Source organism: Pelmatolapia mariae, linkage group LG23 (assembly GCF_036321145.2).
Source record: "Pelmatolapia mariae isolate MD_Pm_ZW linkage group LG23, Pm_UMD_F_2, whole genome shotgun sequence".
Classification (NCBI taxonomy): domain Eukaryota; kingdom Metazoa; phylum Chordata; class Actinopteri; order Cichliformes; family Cichlidae; genus Pelmatolapia; species Pelmatolapia mariae.
In genome coordinates this window covers 9791986-9811543 of record NC_086246.1, presented here as the reverse complement: position 1 = coordinate 9811543, position 19558 = coordinate 9791986, and the positions used below count along the sequence as shown (strand labels likewise).

General features: G+C 40.4%; 1 protein-coding gene across 5 annotated transcripts in view; it reads left to right on the top strand.

Moving 5' to 3' along the window:
• Window positions 1-19558, top strand: part of kcnh7 (potassium channel, voltage gated eag related subfamily H, member 7) — a 74128-nt gene that overhangs the window by 43605 nt on the left and 10965 nt on the right. For 4 of the 5 annotated variants that reach the window (XM_063467742.1, XM_063467740.1, XM_063467743.1 and 1 more), the window contains 7 exons: window positions 3519-3944; window positions 9520-9751; window positions 9847-10014; window positions 10313-10512; window positions 12468-12720; window positions 14238-14443; window positions 14979-15063. In XM_063467742.1, the coding sequence (XP_063323812.1) occupies window positions 3519-3944; window positions 9520-9751; window positions 9847-10014; window positions 10313-10512; window positions 12468-12720; window positions 14238-14443; window positions 14979-15063 (1570 nt within the window). The remainder of the gene's footprint in view (window positions 1-3518; window positions 3945-9519; window positions 9752-9846; window positions 10015-10312; window positions 10513-12467; window positions 12721-14237; window positions 14444-14978; window positions 15064-19558) is intronic. The other variant, XM_063467741.1, reaches the window with a different exon arrangement.

Genomic DNA, 19558 nt, shown 5'->3' with positions numbered 1-19558 from the left:
AAAAGTCCCATGACGCTGCTTTAATATTCATGTTAAAAGCTATTAGGTTCTGTAGTATATGGTGACTGCAATAACAGAGATAATTATGTTGACATTCAGGCTTGCCGGAATGGATTATACGTCCGGTCTTGATGATACATTTTGACATTTATGCATGCTCTCATTTTTCTATATGCAGTTGATGCATCATCATTTTATTTTGGTTTTTACTATGTTCAGTTTCTGTTCTTATAAACAATATTCTTATCTTACAAATGATCATAATAAAAGGTATCACTCCCTCAACTGAAGCTTCAATTTTAAGAGTTTCTGTAAACTTACAGGCACTGGAGAAGCATTTATTTATTGCAAATAGAGCTGGGCGATAGAACGATAACGATATGTATTGCGAAATAACTTTTTCTCGATAGAAAAATTAAACTATTGCGATAGGCCTCATCTCTCTTGCTCTCTTAAAAAAAAAAAAAGAACAGCCAATCCAAATTAAGTAGTGCAGAGCCGAACCAATCACAGCCGCAGCGTCACGTCACGTGACTTGTTACGTACAGCACAAGTGCCAAGCCGCACATGTGTATTTGTTTGGGAAGCAGCCAGCCGCCGTGCCGCCCGGGTAATGGAGGAAATGAGTGTGCCGACTAGAGAAAAATCAACCGAGAGCGTGACCGAAGGTTACCGAAGAGAAAACAGATGATGGTTCCAATGCCGGAGAGATTGTCGAACGGAAGGGCCATAGAAGTTCCGTAGTGTGAAGGTATTTCGGCTATTTCAAGTCTGACAAAAAACAGAGTAGCGCGCACTGTAAATTGTGCCGAAAGCAAGTCTGGAAATACAATAAACCGGTGCATGCTCAATCTCTGACTGAAAGCGCTAATTCGTCATTCGGCTTTTGTCAGACTAAAGTTTATTTATTTTTATATTTATTTTATATATATATATATATATATATATATATATATATATATATATAGATATATATATATATATATATATATATATATATATGAAGAATGTTCAGTTAGCATCTTTATTTTAAAACTGTTTGAAAAGCTAAGCTATACAACAAGGAGAGAGTGAGAATTTCCTTTTAGTTCTCAGTTTATTTGATATTGACAAAAGTTTGTCTTTTCTTCTGTAAAACAAACTAAGATTTATTTTTAGAATTAATAGTTTGTTTCTAAGTGGAATTGACAATTTAGTAGTCTGTTTTGTTTGTCCTATTTTGAAACTTTGTGTAGTTTGCAATATTTGCCTATTTATCTGAAAAAGTCTCATGTTCCTTAAGTACGTCTACCCTGTTGAACTTATTATGGGAAATAAATATTTAAATCAAAACAAGCTGCTGATTATTTCACATTTTACTTGTGAGCAACGGCACATTTAAATCTTACAAATATAGTTATTTGGCTTATATCGTGATATATATCGTTATCGCCTGAAATGAAAAAAACATATCGTGATATGAAAAAATCTTATATCGCCCAGCTCTAATTGCAAATCATGCCTAAAGTAATGTGCAAGATGTTCTTGTGGATGACAGATAATGGTGAAGTGCATTACATCTGAATCTATATGATGTACAGCTGCATTATTCACACAGTGATAAATCTTTTCTTTTGAATTTTACTTGACCTAATCTAAAGAAAATATACATTTTGTTAATTCCACAGCTTTACGTATAAGGGCATTATTAAAAAAGTCCTTATCAGGTCTTAAAATTTCAGATGAACAATTGATGACTTATTACATGTTGTCTTTATGATATCAAAGCCAAAATAAAACTAAGTACACCCCATGATTCAGTATCTTGTAGAACCACCTTTAGCAGCAGTTACCTGTTTACATCATTACTTTAGTTCAACGAGGTTTGTGGCCATTTGTTTTCCATGTGCTCTGTAACATTGATGTAGGCTTTAACCTTCATTTAAACATATTCCAGTATTCCTTATCTCATCTTATCCTAAATTATCTTTCATAAAATATGGCATGTCATTGCTAGGATGTTATCACTTACAGTCTAATTTCTTGGCACTCTCACACAGATGCTGGATAATCAGGAGTTTTGTTTTGTTTTTTTCATGTGGGGTTGACAGATCACATGCACCTTCGTCTGTTTTCTTCTGTTTCTCGTAGCCTGTTTGTCTTTTTCATAGCAAATTTGATTTCAAACTTAATTAAAACTAAACTTTTTTAAAACTTGAGCCACAGTGACTTCTTTAGGATAGTGAAGATATTCCTCCTGTCATCAGAGGCTTCTTCAGTTTTAAAACAACTGATGGAGAGTCCCAGGAAATTAACCCTTAACCCTCAGACCAGGGGTCGGCAACTCCAGGCCTCAAGGGCGTCCTGCAGGTTTTAGATATCACCCTGGGTCAACACACCTGAATCAAACGACTAGTTCATTACCAGGCCTCTGGAGAACTTCAAGACATGTTGAGGAGGTCATTTAGCCATTTAAATCAGCTGTGTTTGCTCAAGGACACATCTATAACCTGCAGGACACCGGCCCTCGTGGCCTGGAATTGCCTACCCTTGCCGTAGACCAACGCCTTGGGGGTGGTGCTGAGGGTCAATGACCCGCTATTAATCATGCGGGTTATCACATGAACCAAGATGTGAAAAAAGGCGGGGTCATTACCCCCTCCAGAACAAAGGTGTGAAACCTCTAACATTACAAGGCATTACCCGACCCCACCGTCATATGAGCTGTAGAGGTCACCTCAATGATGGTTTGTCACAGTGGATGTAGATGGCCTCCTTTACTCCAAACCGTCTTTCTTCTCAGTCCAAACTGTGGACATTGTGTACTACAATTTTTCGCACACTGCTTCTTCATTTTAGCTTAATAGTTATTCATCTAACTTTATATTTACCTTACTTTAAGAGCTGCTAAGGACAAGTTGATTTTTAATATGTACTGATATTTAAACTTTGGAATTGACAGAACGTGTACTTTCTTATCACCATGACTGTATGCAATTCCACTTACTAGCATGCCCAGCAATGTAAGAGAGCAGACATGCAAACGCTTAGTGTAAATATTTTCAAATGTTATTGTATTTAACTAAATTTCTCAAACAACAGAGCATATTTAAGATTGTTAAGTGCATGCAGTTCTTAGATTTGTTGCACCTTCACAAAGTAGAGACTCAAAGTGGCAAATAATAAGAAGCAGTTCTGACTCTTAATCAAAAACAATGCTCATCCTGTATTTCCTGTGATGCAAATCTTCTTACAGACTCTTTGAAATGTCCATGTAGTTAAAATTTTAATCCTTTCGCCTGACCCTTCACTCTGAAAATATTGCTGATGGTGTCGTAAAACAGAAATAGATATAGAAAGCTTCTCCCAGGCACTGCAAAGGTAATCAGTGAAGTCCTCAATAAAAACAAATTTGCAAAGAATCTGCAAGAAAAAGCACCGTATTACACTTTTATTTCCCAAAATGTGTGTGTATTTGAACACAAATAGCGAATGTTAATGCCAGTAAAATTTTAAAAGTTCTCTTTGTTTTTCACTAGGTTCTTTCTCTGGGTGCCGACGTGCTTCCTGAATACAAACTCCAGACACCACGGATGGATAAGTGGACCATTCTTCACTACAGTCCATTCAAAGCAGTTTGGGACTGGCTGATCCTGCTGCTGGTCATCTACACGGCCATTTTCACCCCCTACTCTGCTGCCTTCCTCCTCAATGACATTGAGGAGCAGAGGAGACGGGAGTGTGGCTATTCCTGCTCGCCCCTCAATGTGGTTGATCTGATAGTTGACATTATGTTTATAGTGGACATCCTTATAAATTTTAGGACGACTTACGTCAACACCAATGAGGAGGTGGTCAGCCACCCAGCCAAGATCGCCATCCACTACTTTAAAGGCTGGTTCCTCATAGACATGGTGGCTGCCATCCCTTTTGACTTGCTCATCTTTGGCTCAGGATCTGATGAGGTGAGGATTTATTTCGTTTATCAGTCAGTTATCAACCAGGCAGAGTTGGAGATGACTGCAGTGATGACCGAGTATCTGACTGCCTTTACAAGAAAGCACTTGAACTCACAGAATAAATCACAACTATCTTTTAGAACATGAGATAACATTGGTGGGTTCATCCAACCCTATTTGTGTCCTCTCCCAGTCTCCAACCAGGGATCTTTCACCTGTTAGGCAAATGTGTTAACCACTACACACTATGGTCACTAGTATTTAAGCATGCTAGCAAGCAAGCATTAAAGCCAATCATAAGATGGATTAAGTAGGTAAAGAAAATGTCTGAACTGATCCCAGTTCATCTTGAGGTGAATGTCGTTCAGGTGATTGAGGTCATTACAGTTCAGCAGTAACAATAGTATGTATGGTCCTTCTTCTTCTTCCCTTTAGGGGTCACCACAGCAGCTCACTGGCTTTCATCTTGCCCTATCCCTAGTATCCTCCTATTTCACACAACCCTCTGCATATCCTTCAATACATCCATGAGTCTGTCTCTCTGATTTCACTCATTTCTAACTTCTTCTACTGACTTTCATTCCTCTTCTCTCCAGAGCATACCTCTCCCTGTTACGTTTCCTCTAGATCCACAAAGACAGTGCAGCTCCTTCTGATCTTCTCCATGCTTCTCCATCAATACTCTCAAAGCAATCATCACGTCTGTTGTGCCTAACCCTAACCCCATCTCAACATGAGCCCATACACATTACACATTGATCGTCGCCCCTCTTCTTAACCTAGCTTCTACAACTCATTCTCATTGCTTCATGACTCATCAGCTTTATCCATCTGTAGTTCTTACATCACCCTCATTCTTGTAAATCGGTACAAGATTGTATTACATGCTCTAGTTAAACAGTTCACTGCCCCACAAGTATGTTATCTGGACTAGCTGCCTTTATGGTCTTTAACCTGCTCATTTCCTCCTTACTAATCCTCTGCACTTCCAGATTCACTAACTTCCCTCCTACTTCCTTTACTACTCATTTGCATAATTCAGCAGCTTCTTAAAGTACTCCGTCCATCTCTCAACACACACTCTTCCAATTCAATTCAATTCAGTTCAATTTATTTATACAGCGCCAAATCACAACAACAGTCGCCTCAAGGTGTTTTATATTGTAAGCTAGACCCTATCCTACATACTACAGAGAAAAACCCAACAATCATATGAACCCCCTATGAACAAGCGCTTTGGGGACAGTGGGAAGGAAAAACTCCCTTTTAACAGGAAGAAACCTCCAGCAGAACCAGGCTCAGGGAGGGGCGGTCATCTGCCGGGGTTGGTTGGGGATAGAGAAGTCCAAAGGAATTTTTAAAAATGCTGTACTTCATATCCTCTCTGTCCTCTTAGATACAGATCGACTCTTTGTACAGAGTCACATTTAAATAAGTACAGAACACATTTAAATAAACTTAATCAGTAGATTAATGAGTGGGGGGGGGGTTCATTTTTACCTGAAATAGCTTTGTGAAACCTAAATTGAAAAGAACTCTTTTTTTACACCATGAAGCTGCTGAGCATCAGTCCTGCCTTAGTTACCCCTGTGTCATCAGGCTACACTTTGGGCAGTCTTTTTTTGAGATGTTATCTTGAACGCTTAGACTCCCAAACCAATCTGACACTTCGTTTTCGCATCTGCTTCCCTCCGCTCTCTTTTCATCAGAGACAGACTCTACGGCCCCAGGCCATCCAAATCTTTTTTTTTTTTTTTTTTTTTCTCTTCTCATCCAAATCTTTTAAAAAGGTCTGTGCCTGCCCAACAGCTCTGCTTGCAAGCAACTGTACATCTGAGGGAGATGGCATAGCAAATTCCCGCTGCCGAGAACGGGGAGCAGCAGAGGACATAATTACTAGCATGAGAATATACAAAAAAAATCTGTTTAAATGAAACATTTTTTAATTATTTGCACTCCAAAATAAAATTACATACATCAAGGTTCATTTAATATTTAATAGTAAGAAAACATTTTAAAGGAAATACAATATTCCAATCCTTTACTGCCCCAAACACATGCATTTCTCTTGTTTCTAGAGCGGGTCTGATTCCCAGCCCCTTCCTTACATTTTCAAATCAATCCAGGAGCAAATCTGGCAATGCAGTCCACTGCAATGTGCGAAAATTCCAGGTTCCACGATACGCGAAGCAATACCTTCAAAAACACACATAAAATCAGGATATATCCAGGATTAAGGTGTGTATTAAGAGCAAGGTCCTGATCTGATGTCAGCCTACTGGTTTGCCAAGTCTTTATTTACCATTAGGTGTGTGTTTCTTTGAGGAAGTACATGGCTAGAGGCCACCAGTGAGTGGCGGGCAAGGAAAAAAGAGCAGACAGCTGAGCGACACCACAGCACAACATACGTCCTCATCATACAGCCAAATGACTTGTGCAGTGACAGGATGTGTTCTACTTACAATTTGCGTCCGCAGCACACAGTGTGAGGATGAGGCAAAAAAAAAAAAATTGTATTTTTACCTCCTCCAATCAAGAGAAGCTGAAAATAACACATCCATGTACATTTTTAGCTCTGGTCTTTAAGGTGTGTTATTTTAGCTCACTGTGCAGAAACAGGAACTATTTTTAGCCATAATTTCATGCACCTTTGTTGCCTGGAAACCACATCTGACAATGTGTTAAGAGTTTTGTTGGGTTTTTTCTGCTGATCTTATTGGGTGCATATTCCTGGGTGATATCCTGCTTTGACTGGACTTGGCTGCAGGCTGGCACACAGAAGAAAATGATGTGGCTTCGAATTTGCCTGCAGGACTTGTTTCAACTCCTCCATCATTTTCATATCAATGTCCTGTTGTGATAAGATGAGATAGTTTGCATATTATGTCCACATTCACATGGATATAGTGCCCACATTTGACACATTTGCAAACTATGGAGGATCCCTGAAAAAAGTGAACCTAAACCACAATTCAAATGTCATTTACCTGAAATTCTGGGCAGACCACTGTAAACTCGGAACAAAGCCAAAATGTCGGGGTGTGCAGGTGGTTACATACATCTCTTCCGTGCCTGGTAGTAAATTTACACAAACACTGTGCTTCCAGTGTGTCTAGCTACAGTTCCACAAAGTTGATCATATTACTGTATCTGCCCTTCTGAAAGAGACATTTATGCTTACAAATATTAAATTAACCCTTTAAGGTCAAGTGAACAACACGAGCAAATCCTCTTTTCTATAACAGATGTTCTGTGAATATTTTCATGCAAATCAAGTGAGGCGTGTGTAATGGATTGCTTCCCGGCTTCACATTCAGGCTGTCTCCATTCAGAGGGTAAATGTGCATTGTTTTCCCTTTGGTTAAAGCAGACTGTACAAAAATGCACTCCAACTCCATTATGCTGTAAAACCTGCAGCAACGGCTGTACTAAACAAAGAGAAAGGAGGCAGATTCGTTGTAACAGGCAGCCCCCTCAGTCTCGCTTGTGCACACAGGAAGAACAGACAGATTTGTACTTGAAATTTTTCTGCAACTGTTCACTCAGACAGTACTATAGTTGTGGATAATATGTTCTCTTTATAGATCACATGAAGAAGGGAAGCATTTGGGTGATTATTGGCTTGTTCTGTGCCATGCAGAGCTCTTGTCGTATAGAAGGAATGTGATCACTTCGAAGACAGAAAGTTATATCACAACCTTGGTTGACTCTTGGTTTTTAAAAGTGGCCAGGGGAGCCTGCAAAACCACAGTGGCAGATGACCAGAGGAATATTTTCTGGGTATTTTTCATATAGTTTGTTCCTAATGTTAGCTTTAGCTTCACTCTTAGCCCCAAATGCATTCAACTTACTTTAAGATTTTAATCAATTTTACACATCATACAGCATGCACTGTGTCATCTGTGCAGGTCACTCAGAGTCACTTGCATGCTGGATAATTTGAAGCTCATCTGTTTCTATACATGATTCATTCACTGTTCACTGTGTTGTCACTGAAAGGGAACACTGCAATGACAGATGGCTGTGATTTAGGGGTGAGATTGGAAGAATGGAGGCTCTTTAATGGACCCATCAGAAGCAGCTACAGCACTCTTCCTCACCATGATGTAGACGCACTCTTTCTCATCAGTCATTTGCCTTCAAAACAAAACAACAAACAACAAGCCCCCTTCTTACTTTTAGTGCTTTGAATAATCAATGTTGTATTTGCTTTCACCTGCATAAGAGGTAATAAAACAATAGGCAAGCACAGAAGTGACGAAGCACAGTTACTAAGGTTTGTGCTTCTTTAAGGATATTAAGATAATTGCCAGGTGTGATAGGGAGTGGTTGGACCTATTAGCATTTTCTTGTACTGTGTTTACAGATTGCTCCACACTAATAGCCGCTCCACTCTCACGTTACACACTCTGTATTCATTGTGTCAAAAATGGGGACACGTTGGCACACTGGCTTTGAGACTTTGATGGAGTTTCCAAGCTGCTGATATTTTTTGTTTTTTTAAGCTAATTTTGCCATCATCATATGCAGTTATCGAAAAGTCTTTTTTTTTCCATCTGCCAACAGATGAATCACCAAAGCAACCTCCTCTCTTTCAAACGCTTTTTTGGCATGCCAGTCTGTTAAGAAGCCAGATACTTACTGACATTTTATGATTTGTAGAGCTTGAGGCAGGGAAGTTGTGCTGACACCAAGGGATGCTGAGACCTTGAAAGATCTGTTTATACCAGCACGAATGATCTAATACTGTATGTTGCAAAAAGCTACACCATATGTTTTTGAGTCGGTAATAATGAGCCGAACATTCTCATGACCCCAACCCTAAACAAATGGTAGACAAATGATGAGTTCTCTTTGCTTGCAAAGATGCGACATACTTGAAGTTTGCCATCCCACATGTGTTTTGATCAGACTTGTGATCCCTTTTTTAACTTTTGAATTTTGACTTTGCTTTGTGGGGATGCTGAATATTTTCACAAACGTTGGAAGGAAAAAACGCAGTAGCTAAAGATTACACACTGGTCAGAATCACTTATAAGCTTAACTAAACAGTGAGTGAACCTAATCACTGATGGACCGATAACCATTAGAGCCCAACTGATTTATTTGCAGACTGATATTATCAGCCATTATTAGCTTTTCACTGCTTTCATTTATAATGCCTGATAAATAAAAAGAGACGAGAGAAACGCCTTTTAGCCATGTTTTGAGTGTTGTATAATTTATCAATTTGCAAGTTCCCTGTTGTCAACAGGTAACACCATAGTTCCCTGTTTCCAACAGGGAACTGGTCCCTGTTGGAGATTAAATAAATAACTAAACAATACAAATGTTCAGGAATTCTATTTGTGTTGCGTGAGCCTAAAAGAAAGAAAATAGGAAGTTTTAAATAGTAGGATTTTTTTGAAATCACTGAATACCTGCACATCCCCAGATTTATCACCCAGTAGAATAAGGAGATGAGTAAACTACCATCACACCCTGTATCACATATTTTAGCACATTGTACCATGTACATATCCAAACGTAGAGTATTTAAAACACGTAGATTTAAGTGAGCGTGCACTCCTCTGTTTTCCAGACTACCACTCTGATCGGTCTGCTAAAGACGGCCCGTCTCCTACGGCTTGTACGAGTGGCCCGTAAGCTGGACCGTTACTCAGAGTATGGTGCTGCTGTCCTCATGCTGCTCATGTGCATCTTTGCCCTCATTGCACACTGGTTGGCCTGCATCTGGTACGCAATTGGAAATGTGGAGAAGCCTTACCTGGAGCATAAAATTGGCTGGCTGGACAACCTGGGGGTGTCAATAGGTAATGTGTGTTGATGATAGTTCCTTCCCTCAGTTCTCTATTTTAAAGCTGAATTTAAAAGTAGGATAGAAAAATGATTATGTTGCATTTTACAGGGAAAAAATACAACTACAGTGACCCAAGCTCAGGTCCTTCCATCAAAGATAAGTATGTCACAGCACTCTACTTCACCTTCAGCAGTCTGACCAGCGTGGGCTTTGGGAACGTTTCCCCCAACACCAACTCTGAGAAGATCTTTTCCATCTGTGTTATGCTCATTGGATGTGAGTGATAACTGAATGACAGCACATACAGACAGTTAGGAAAGACAGAAAGCCAAACACTGAACTAGGAATGTTTTCATTTTACATGAAAGATCCAATGTATTTTTTTAATATAAATAAATGCACTGTTAAAACCTGCTGATATAGCATAATTGGAACGTAAAGGATTCACAGTCCACATACAGGACGTCAGTTTATGCATTTCTGGCAGTAGCAGCAACTCCCAAGGTAGGTGTTATGTATATGAAGAGATGAACCCATCTGTACTCAAAGGTCACCTCTATGGCTTCTCTCCCAGCTCTAATGTACGCCAGCATCTTTGGAAATGTGTCCGCCATCATCCAGAGGTTGTATTCAGGTACAGCCAGGTATCACCTCCAGATGCTGCGGGTCAAAGAATTCATCCGCTTCCACCAGATCCCAAACCCACTGAGGCAGAGGCTGGAGGAGTACTTCCAACACGCTTGGACGTACACTAACGGCATCGACATGAATATGGTACGAGAGGGATGGTGTTTGCACTGGTACGGAACTATAACAAAACTGGAATTGCTGTTGGGTTTTTCTCTCTGCTGCTCCTTCTCCCCCTTTTTCAATTTCATTTCTGTGAGTTTGAAGTTTTGAACCCCATTTCTGCTGAGTTTCAACTATCCTGTTCTGAAAAACGCTCTTACCACATCAGCGTGAACCTATCTTGCTATGTCACTGGCATAGTGCAATGCTTTCATTATCCTGTGCAATGTTTAGCCATAACCAAGTGAATGAAAGCCACTGTTACTGTGTGTGCACACAGTAACTCAGGCTTTTGTCATCATGAACTGTTCATGGTACTTATATAAGTTTGTCTTTTCCATGTCTGCCTCATGTCAAATGGAATGACCCCACCACTCTGGTAAGAGCAGGAGGTACATGTGCTAACACAATGTTTATACGGATGCTCCTCAGTCTTAGAGCTTCACCTAGCTGTGTCTGACATTAGTAGTGTAATGCTTTGTTAGTTTCTCCATGAGACCATCAAATACACCGTGTCAAGGTTTTATTAGTGCCCCAGACATGCATGTAATTGGTGGACGTGTTCTGTTCATCAGGGTGTTACACAATTTACTGTGCACATATGGGCATATAGCTATTTTGTACACAACTGTGGTGAAACCATACCACATATTTTTTATCGACTTGTGCATGTCTTTATTAAGGAACACACACGTAATTCTTCATGTTTCTCGCAGGCCCCAGTAATCGTCTATCATTGGTAGACTTGCATGTGGCCTGTCTTGAAGTTCCTTTTGCATGAAATCTGTGTATTCAAACACAACCCCATGATATTCATCTGGTACCAGAGAGAGTGAGTGAATCATGCCTGTGAGAGTGGGCACAGCCTCGCTGGGCACTGCCAGGTTTCCCTCCCACTGTGGGAGGCTTGGCTGCACGCTCCGCGGCGGCACCTGCGCTTGCCAAATGTTGTTCAATCTTTCCTTTCCAAATGTACTAATCAGTTTTTGTTGCGAGCAACAAAAAGCATGTCAGAGCCAGAAATCCTGTTCAGGCAACATTTCTTTTGCTGTGCTTGTGTCATTGTCTAAATGACAAAAAGAAGAAATGCCTTTGTGATGTCCAATGAACTCAAAGCTCATTTTCAAGCCTTTCAGTCTATGAAAATGTACCCTTAGTACCCTTAGTACAGTCAGTTCAAGTTGTCCTGGGATTTTTAGTTTTTTGTCAGTGGTCACTGTTTTGTTTTGGGTTTTTTGGGGGGGTTTTTATGTCGTTAAACGGTAAGTGTGAAATAAGTTTTAATTTCAGTTCAAAGACAATCGCCTCAGGTCACTTTTTACTGTAAGGTAAATACCGTACAATCGAGAGAAAAACCCCAACAGTGTTTTAATCAAACACCTGGTGACTGTGGAAAAGAAAAACTTCCTTTTAACAGAAATTGAATGTGATGTCACTAGAAATGCTAATTGTAATGGTAAATGTGTAGGAATGCTTCACATTTTATTGGTTCAGTATTTTTTAATGGTATTTGTTTTTTATCCTTTAACAACAAGCATAGGGTCAGAGTATTATAGTTAGTATTCTTAGAGGATTCTCATTATGTGAGTACATAAAGAAACAGAGAAGACTTAAATGTCAAATCTGTGTTTTGACTTTGTGATTTCATTTATCTACAGCTTTACAGTCTCTAAATGTTCTGTTTACCTCTTATTTTAAGCTCCTCAGAGGCTCACTAAAACAGTAAAAAGACATTGCAGACTATTTCTACTGCAGGGTTTTGAGAAGAAGGAAAGAACACAAGTGGCAACTGTATCAAATTTCTCTGGAAATCAAGTCAATTCGACCTACTGCTTCACCCCAAACCCAAAGTCATAAAATATAAGGAAAAAGAACCATCACAGCTTACATAATATACTTCCTCAATACGTCTGACCATACACATGTGTGCTTTGACTCAGGTCCTGAAGGGTTTTCCAGAGTGCCTACAGGCGGATATCTGCCTCCACCTCAACAAGAATCTCCTCCAGGGCTGTAAAGCATTTCGCGGAGCCACCAAGGGCTGCCTTCGGGCCTTGGCCATGAGGTTTAAGACGACCCATGCGCCCCCTGGAGACACGCTAGTCCACAGTGGAGATGTACTTACAGCACTCTACTTTGTTTCCCGTGGCTCCATTGAAATCCTAAAGGATGACGTTGTGGTGGCCATCCTGGGTGGGTCTGCATTACTCATCTAAAGATTTACGTTAGACATGAATTGCATTCACATTAACAAACATTAACTTTAAAAGCAGCTATACAGTATATGCTTTAAGTTAGTGGCTTTTTCTCTTTTCCATCAACCACCTGCTGATTATAGGTTTACATAGATGGATGTCAAACTTCTTGTCTTGTCTAAGTTTAACCAAAGAGCCAAAGTATAATTTGGTTTTGTTTATGATTGGCTTTCAGCAACAGAAAAACATTTTTTCTTCAAATCATACTCTCATGTCTGAGGGTTTGATGAATTCTAGTGCTATTACAGCCAGCATGAGCTTTCACAGTGCAGAAAACTCGCTGACAACAATTCAGCATCCAAGTATGCAAACATCTAAATGTTTTTAATTAGTGAATAACATGTGAATCCAGCTGATGAGCCAGCTCAAAAACACTTTAAAAGGAACCTCAAAGGAGTATGACTGATAGTCCTGTCAGTCCAGTCTGGTTGGACTTGCCTGAGTACACCTCCATTAGTAGATGCAGGTGGGCCAGCTAAATGAAGATGGCTCAGTTGTGCTATAATAAGGCTGGGCTGGCAGCTGAGCTCCCTATCGGGTATGTTGTTTTAACTTCAAAGAAAATTCTGATTACTGCTCCCTCACAGGCATGCTCAAGATGAAGGGAGAGGACAGAACACAGTGGGGGAGTACATATAGTGGGATGAGGGTAACAGAGAATATGTGTTAATGGAAAAAAGAGGGCACGATTTCTTTCAGATAGAGACAAATGACAATAGAAATGGGGAGGGATGAGCGAGTGGGCAGGTTAGAGAGAAGAGAATAGCAATAGAAGACAAAGAATGTGAAGTGACAGAGGAAGAAAAGAGAGTAGAGAAATTTTGTGTGGTTGTCAGCGTGGTGTGATGTAGTGCTTGATGACAGAAGCCGCATTCTGCTATCAACAGCTTCCAGATTTAATCACAGCAAATCTCATCTGGTCTCCCTTTTTCTCTCATCTCAGCTGTGGGCAGGTGTAGCCTGCTGAGCCTTTTATATGCTTGTTTTTCATTAAGGGCTCTTTTCACACAGCCAATAAGGTCTAGAGAAAGCACATGAGACAATAGGGTTAGGATAAGCAAGGGCCATCACATGTAAGTCAGCACATTCTCTGCGAGGGAAGTAGATCAACACAAAAATAAGACAAAGTGTAAATAAAATCTCATAAATCCATATTTTAGTCAATATGAAACAAAGTTTTATCGTTATCATTTTAAGAAAAACAGGTGGAGGAACATTTTGCATCTAATTAGCTTAATTTGTAGCTCAGTAACATGTTTGGTTATAAGAAAAGCATCAGAGGGAGAGTTTCTTAGGCAGAGGTTCCCCAGTCTGCAAAACACTGCATCTACAAGTTATATATGCTATATGTTCTCCAGTAACTTTAATTTAATTTCTTCTGCCAAAAATAAATGTCCTTCATAAGCTGAAAGATGACACTTCCTCTGTCAACCTCCCCACTTGTTTCTTCTTTAGGCAAAAATGACATCTTCGGAGAAATGATACACCTGTACGCAAAGCCGGGGAAATCCTGTGCAGACGTGCGGGCGCTAAGTTATTGTGACCTGCAAACCATTCAGAGGGAGGACATTCTGGAGGTGCTGGACATGTATCCAGAATTCGCTGACCACTTCTTCACTAACCTGGAGCTCACGTTTGACCTCCGTGATGAAAATGCAAAGGTAACTTAAATAAGGTTGGCCCCACCGATTATAGCGATATAGGCTTTCATATTCAGTTCTATTTTAGAGAAATTTCTGTAATCGCTCATTTGCTGGAAGACAAGAATGAGAGAGTACTAATCGCTGGACAGAAGACATGATGTGGGAGGTTGTAATAACGCGTTAAGTGAGAGAGCAGCATTGTGTGTGTGTGAATCCAAATAAGCTAGTTTTATCTTTTAAAAAGAGAGCTGGGAGTGCACTTTGTGTTGACCTTTGGTTATTTATTTAGAGAACTGGAAAGCAGAGAGGGACGCAGAGCAGAGGAGACACATGAGAAGAGCGTGCTAGGATTACAACAAAAACAGCAGAGACATGGTGTTCCAACAAGACAGGCAGGAGTTTATGTTGCTTAGTTAAGGAAGCTTGTTGTTTTGCCACCAACAATTTTTGTGCTTCTAACATTTTTACTTCTAGAACAACAGAGGCGAGTGACACAGATATGACACAGACTTTTTACACTGGTTCAGTCTGATCATACATCATCTCTTTATAGGTGACCTACTCACAAGAAACTGATTCTAACATGGATGACTCCAAGTGTCGAAAACGGGTCTCATACAGAAGGAAATCCTCCACAGGTCAGCGTGATGCACAAAAGCACTACTGTTGGTGGTTTTAAATGGGAAACCCTGTTTATTTTGCATCTAAATAACCAGCACACATGCTGTTTACTGTTTACTGTTACCATAGCAGTGCCATTTATTCAGCCAGCTAACATCTCAGACCTGCTGCACCCTCATTTAAATATTCGGCACATCGTTTTCAACCCCCCCCCCCCCTCCCCCCCCGCCCGCGGTCTTTTCGCTACTCAGGTTAAACAAACCCCAGCAGCTGTCTATTGTATTAAATGTCCACTAAAATAAAAATAAAAGCGTTCTAACATCTCACCTGCTTGTTTTTATTAAGGTATGTACACGTATGTACATGTACACTATTTTTATTAATAGAGGTTTCACTACTGAGGTTAACAATGATATATAAGTCACTTAGATCACATCTAAATGTTAATGTTTGGTTTATTTCAGTGTTTTATTTGTTCCTGAGTAAACCGGTTTGGCTGTGATTAAAGTTAAGCTTCATAACATGTTACTCACAGTTAAATTAAGAGGGGACGGCAGTAAAAACTCCGGACCTGTGACATCATCACGTACGCAGGTGTTCCAATTGTACATATCGCGAGTCCGTGCTCGCGTTCTCGGCGGGTACATACTCCCGTGCGTTCTCGGCGAGTACGTACTCACCGAGAACGCGAGTACGTACTCGCGTACTTGGGCATTGATAAACGGCCCACATGCTCGATAAAACGGGCGGAGCGAGAACACATCCGGGACTTTTTTGCGTTCTCGGCTTGATGCGTACTTCGAATTGGAACAGTACTTGGTCTCCGACTGATGACGTATCACGAGTACACGAGAACGCAAGTACGCACAAGTACGCATATTGAGAAACGCCCCATATCTTGAAGTTCTCCAGAGGCCTGGTTTAAATGATTCAGGTGTGTTGACCCAGGGTGAGATCTAAAACCTGCAGGACACTGGACCTGGAGGCCTGGAGTTCGACACCCCTGGGCTATAGGCTCGGATTTCCAGAAGATTGTGTGTGTTTGTTTTGTCTTGTTACCTGCTTGTTGTTTTTGTTGGTTGCTCTTTGTTCATCTTGTCTTTCTCCTTATGACTCACCTGGCCTCAGCAGGTGACAGCACCTGCCTGAGCCTGGCTATGCTGGAAGTCTTCCTGTTAAAACAGAGTTTTCCTAGTACTCCTGCCCAGTCCTTCCTCACCGGGGATTGTCAGATTAATGACAGAGTAATGTGAACATTCTCTCAGTTTTAATTTATTTACTTTCATTTGATCAGCTTCTGAAAACTTAGTCATAAATTTTACATATAAAATCTGACAATCACTTTAAACTGTAAGTCTAAAGTCTGCAAATTATTTTCACTGTTTTAGACACAGATCTGTTTGGACTTGTGTAAAAGAGAGACACACAGCATGTAAATCTGCCAAATCAAATATGGAACTACCTGCTGAGGTGACCCTTGTGAGTAAGGGAGCATCTGAAAGTAGCTTTTATTAATAATTAACAGTGAGCCTTTCATCCGAGCAACAGCAGCTGCAATTATGGATCTTATGACTAAATGACCAAAGTTTGGGTATTGAATTGTCAGCATAATTTGAGAGAAATGATCTCCAAAACCACTGTTACACTCTCTGTTTAGCCTTATTTCATGTTTTTTTTCCTGTGACTGATGTTTCACATACCTGTACCTATCACAGAGACTCACATTCAAATGAAGTCATTTTCCTATACATGTACCTGTGCACAGAGCCTAGGTGGAGCTGAGTGTGAAGCCTTTCTCAGACCTATTTTTAGCACATCTGTATTGTATCCAGAAAGATTCCAGCATTTTTTTTTAAGTGGATTGAAACCACATTTGACATTTCTAGAGAAGTGTGTCAGTGTGGATGCTAAAGTCAGTTTACAAAGCGTCTTTTGTCACGCAAAACACAGGACGCAGAGGACAAGGTACACATGCAGAGCTGCTTACTTATTACACTGTTACCATAGCAACTCATTCAGATAGCTGGGCGACATGTGGACACACAAATCCAATCTGATCACTTAACCAAATAACAGTATGGAAACTGTGCCTTAAAAGGACGACAGCAGGCAAATCAGAGTTGCCTGATGTCTTAGCAAAGCATGTGACCTCCCTGTGTCAGGTCAGAAACTCATGAGGGCTGATGAGAATGAATTTTGGGTGATGTGTTTTTCAGTGCTTTGGATGTGTTGAACATCTTCAAGAATTCAACATTTAGTTATCACACGGTGGCCTTTTAGCACACCGTGCACTCTGTAGGAAGTCATGGAGACCTTAGCTGCGAATTCGGTTTTTCCTACAAACATTTTTGATTCTCAGGACAGTATTTTAAATAAACAGGTCTACGCAACGATGCCTCCAGGTGGTGTTTGAGTTACACTGAAGCCTGTGCAGTGTGAATGCTCCATTTAACTTGCCAAAGCTGCGCTTCCTCATTCCTAGCCCCTTCTCATGAATGTGTGCTGACTCAAGTGCAATGACAGCCTCAATGTTAATAAAAGGGGAGGTTTATAAAATAAAAAAAGCTTATTTTCAGAAAAGATACTTTAATAAAGAATGTTTGCTTACAGTAAGGCTGGGTTATATTAGGTTTCTTTGTGCAGTCATGCTCAATCATACAAACTGAAAGCGATTCTCTGAACCTTCCTATTTGCTGCAGCACTGTTAATGCATTGTGAAAGTGCTCGGCCCTGACAAGCTGGACTTGTTTTGTACTTTTCTGAAGCTCACACATGACAGAATTTAAAATACAGAGGAGTCTAAACAATTTCATTAAACTACATTAATTAATCCATCTTTTGTCACTGTCACTGGCAACAATATACAAAAAGAGAACCTCAGCAATCTGGCAGACCATTTTAACAGGAAGAGGCCTCTGGCTGAACCAGGCTCAGGGAGGTGCAGCCATATGTTGACTGGTTGGAGTGAGGGGGAAGAGATGAGCGGAAAGAAGAGCACAGAGAGGCTACAAACAACAAATGGGGAAAATGGGTGGAGGTGAGAATAGAGGAGTGCTCAGTGCATCTCCCAGCAGAGCCTATAGTAGCATAACTTGTTTGGATATCCAGATCCAGACTTACTCATAACCTGTAGGGAAAAGAAGAGTTTAAAGCTTAATATGAAAAGTAGGGAGCATGTCTGTCTCTTAAATCCAAACTGGGAGCTAGTTTCACAGAAAAGAGATCGAGTAGCTGAAGGCGCTGCCTCCTAGTCAACTGTAAAATAAAATACACAAACAAGTCTGCAGTATGAGAGTGAAGAGCTCTGCTGGCAACAGTTGATCCTAAGAGATTTTAAAAATATAATGCTTCATCATCATTCAGTACTTGGTACGTGAGGTGGAATATCTTTAATTTAATTTCTCACCCAGTCGGTCGCAGCAGATGGCCCCGCCCCTCCTTGAGCCTGGTTCTGCCGGAGGTTTCTTCCTGTTAAAAGGGAGTTTTTCCTTCCCACTGTCGCCAAAGTGCTTGCTCATAGGGGTTCATATGATTGTTGGGTTTTTCTCTGTATGTATTATTGTAGGGTCTACCTTACAATATAAAGCGCCTTGAGGCGACTGTTGTTGTGATTTGGTGCTGTATAAATTGAATTGAATTTAAGAAATTAAATCTGTTTCTAGTCCCCTGCTGTCCTTTAAATTTATCAGAATACCATAATACAGTTTATTATTTTTATCTGATACTTTTTCATACAGAGCAGTTATATAAATGATGTAGTTTACCTTAGCTAACCAAGCTAACTGGTCTGTAATGTCCTCTGAAAAACCATGTTCGTTGCAGTAGTTTATAGTGTAACAATGCATGATTATATCTGCTGATTTGTGGACCGTTTCTTTAACATGCCAACCTTTAATGTGACCACTTGAAGTCTCACTTACTGTTGTAAAGTCATGAAATTGAAAGTGTGATCACATCAATGCTGAGTTGGCTTCTTGAAACATTAACAATGGTCCAGTGTGCTGGACTTCTTGCAGTCATCCCTGATTTTCAGAGCCACCTTTGATACAGCCCCTCAGGGCCTGTATATTATGTAGGTAAATACAGCAGACTCCCTGATCTCTGATGGCAGGGCAGCTTCCAGACAATATCACTCAGTGTGTTTGAGCAGGAGTGGCCCGCACAGGGGGATCTGTTGCCATTTGACTTCTAACAGCCAGGAATCTTGGGACTTGACGACAGAGCCTTCATACAGCAGCTACCTGGGGTTTGGCTTCGATTCAGGGAAAAATCTAATTGGTCACCATGGTTACGAGTCCTCTGTCACTGGTGTCACCATCTCACAGTATAACACAAGTAGGGACAGAGAAAGTAGCTAATGGTCCGTTTCACAGTCTAGCAGCTGGCATATCTTGCCTGCATCCATCAGGTGTGAAGATTTAGACCTCACTTCAGTTTAGTGAACAGGAGCTTTTCATTCCATTCGTTACTGCTGAACAAGCTTGCCTTGTAAACACACATTTGGAACACATT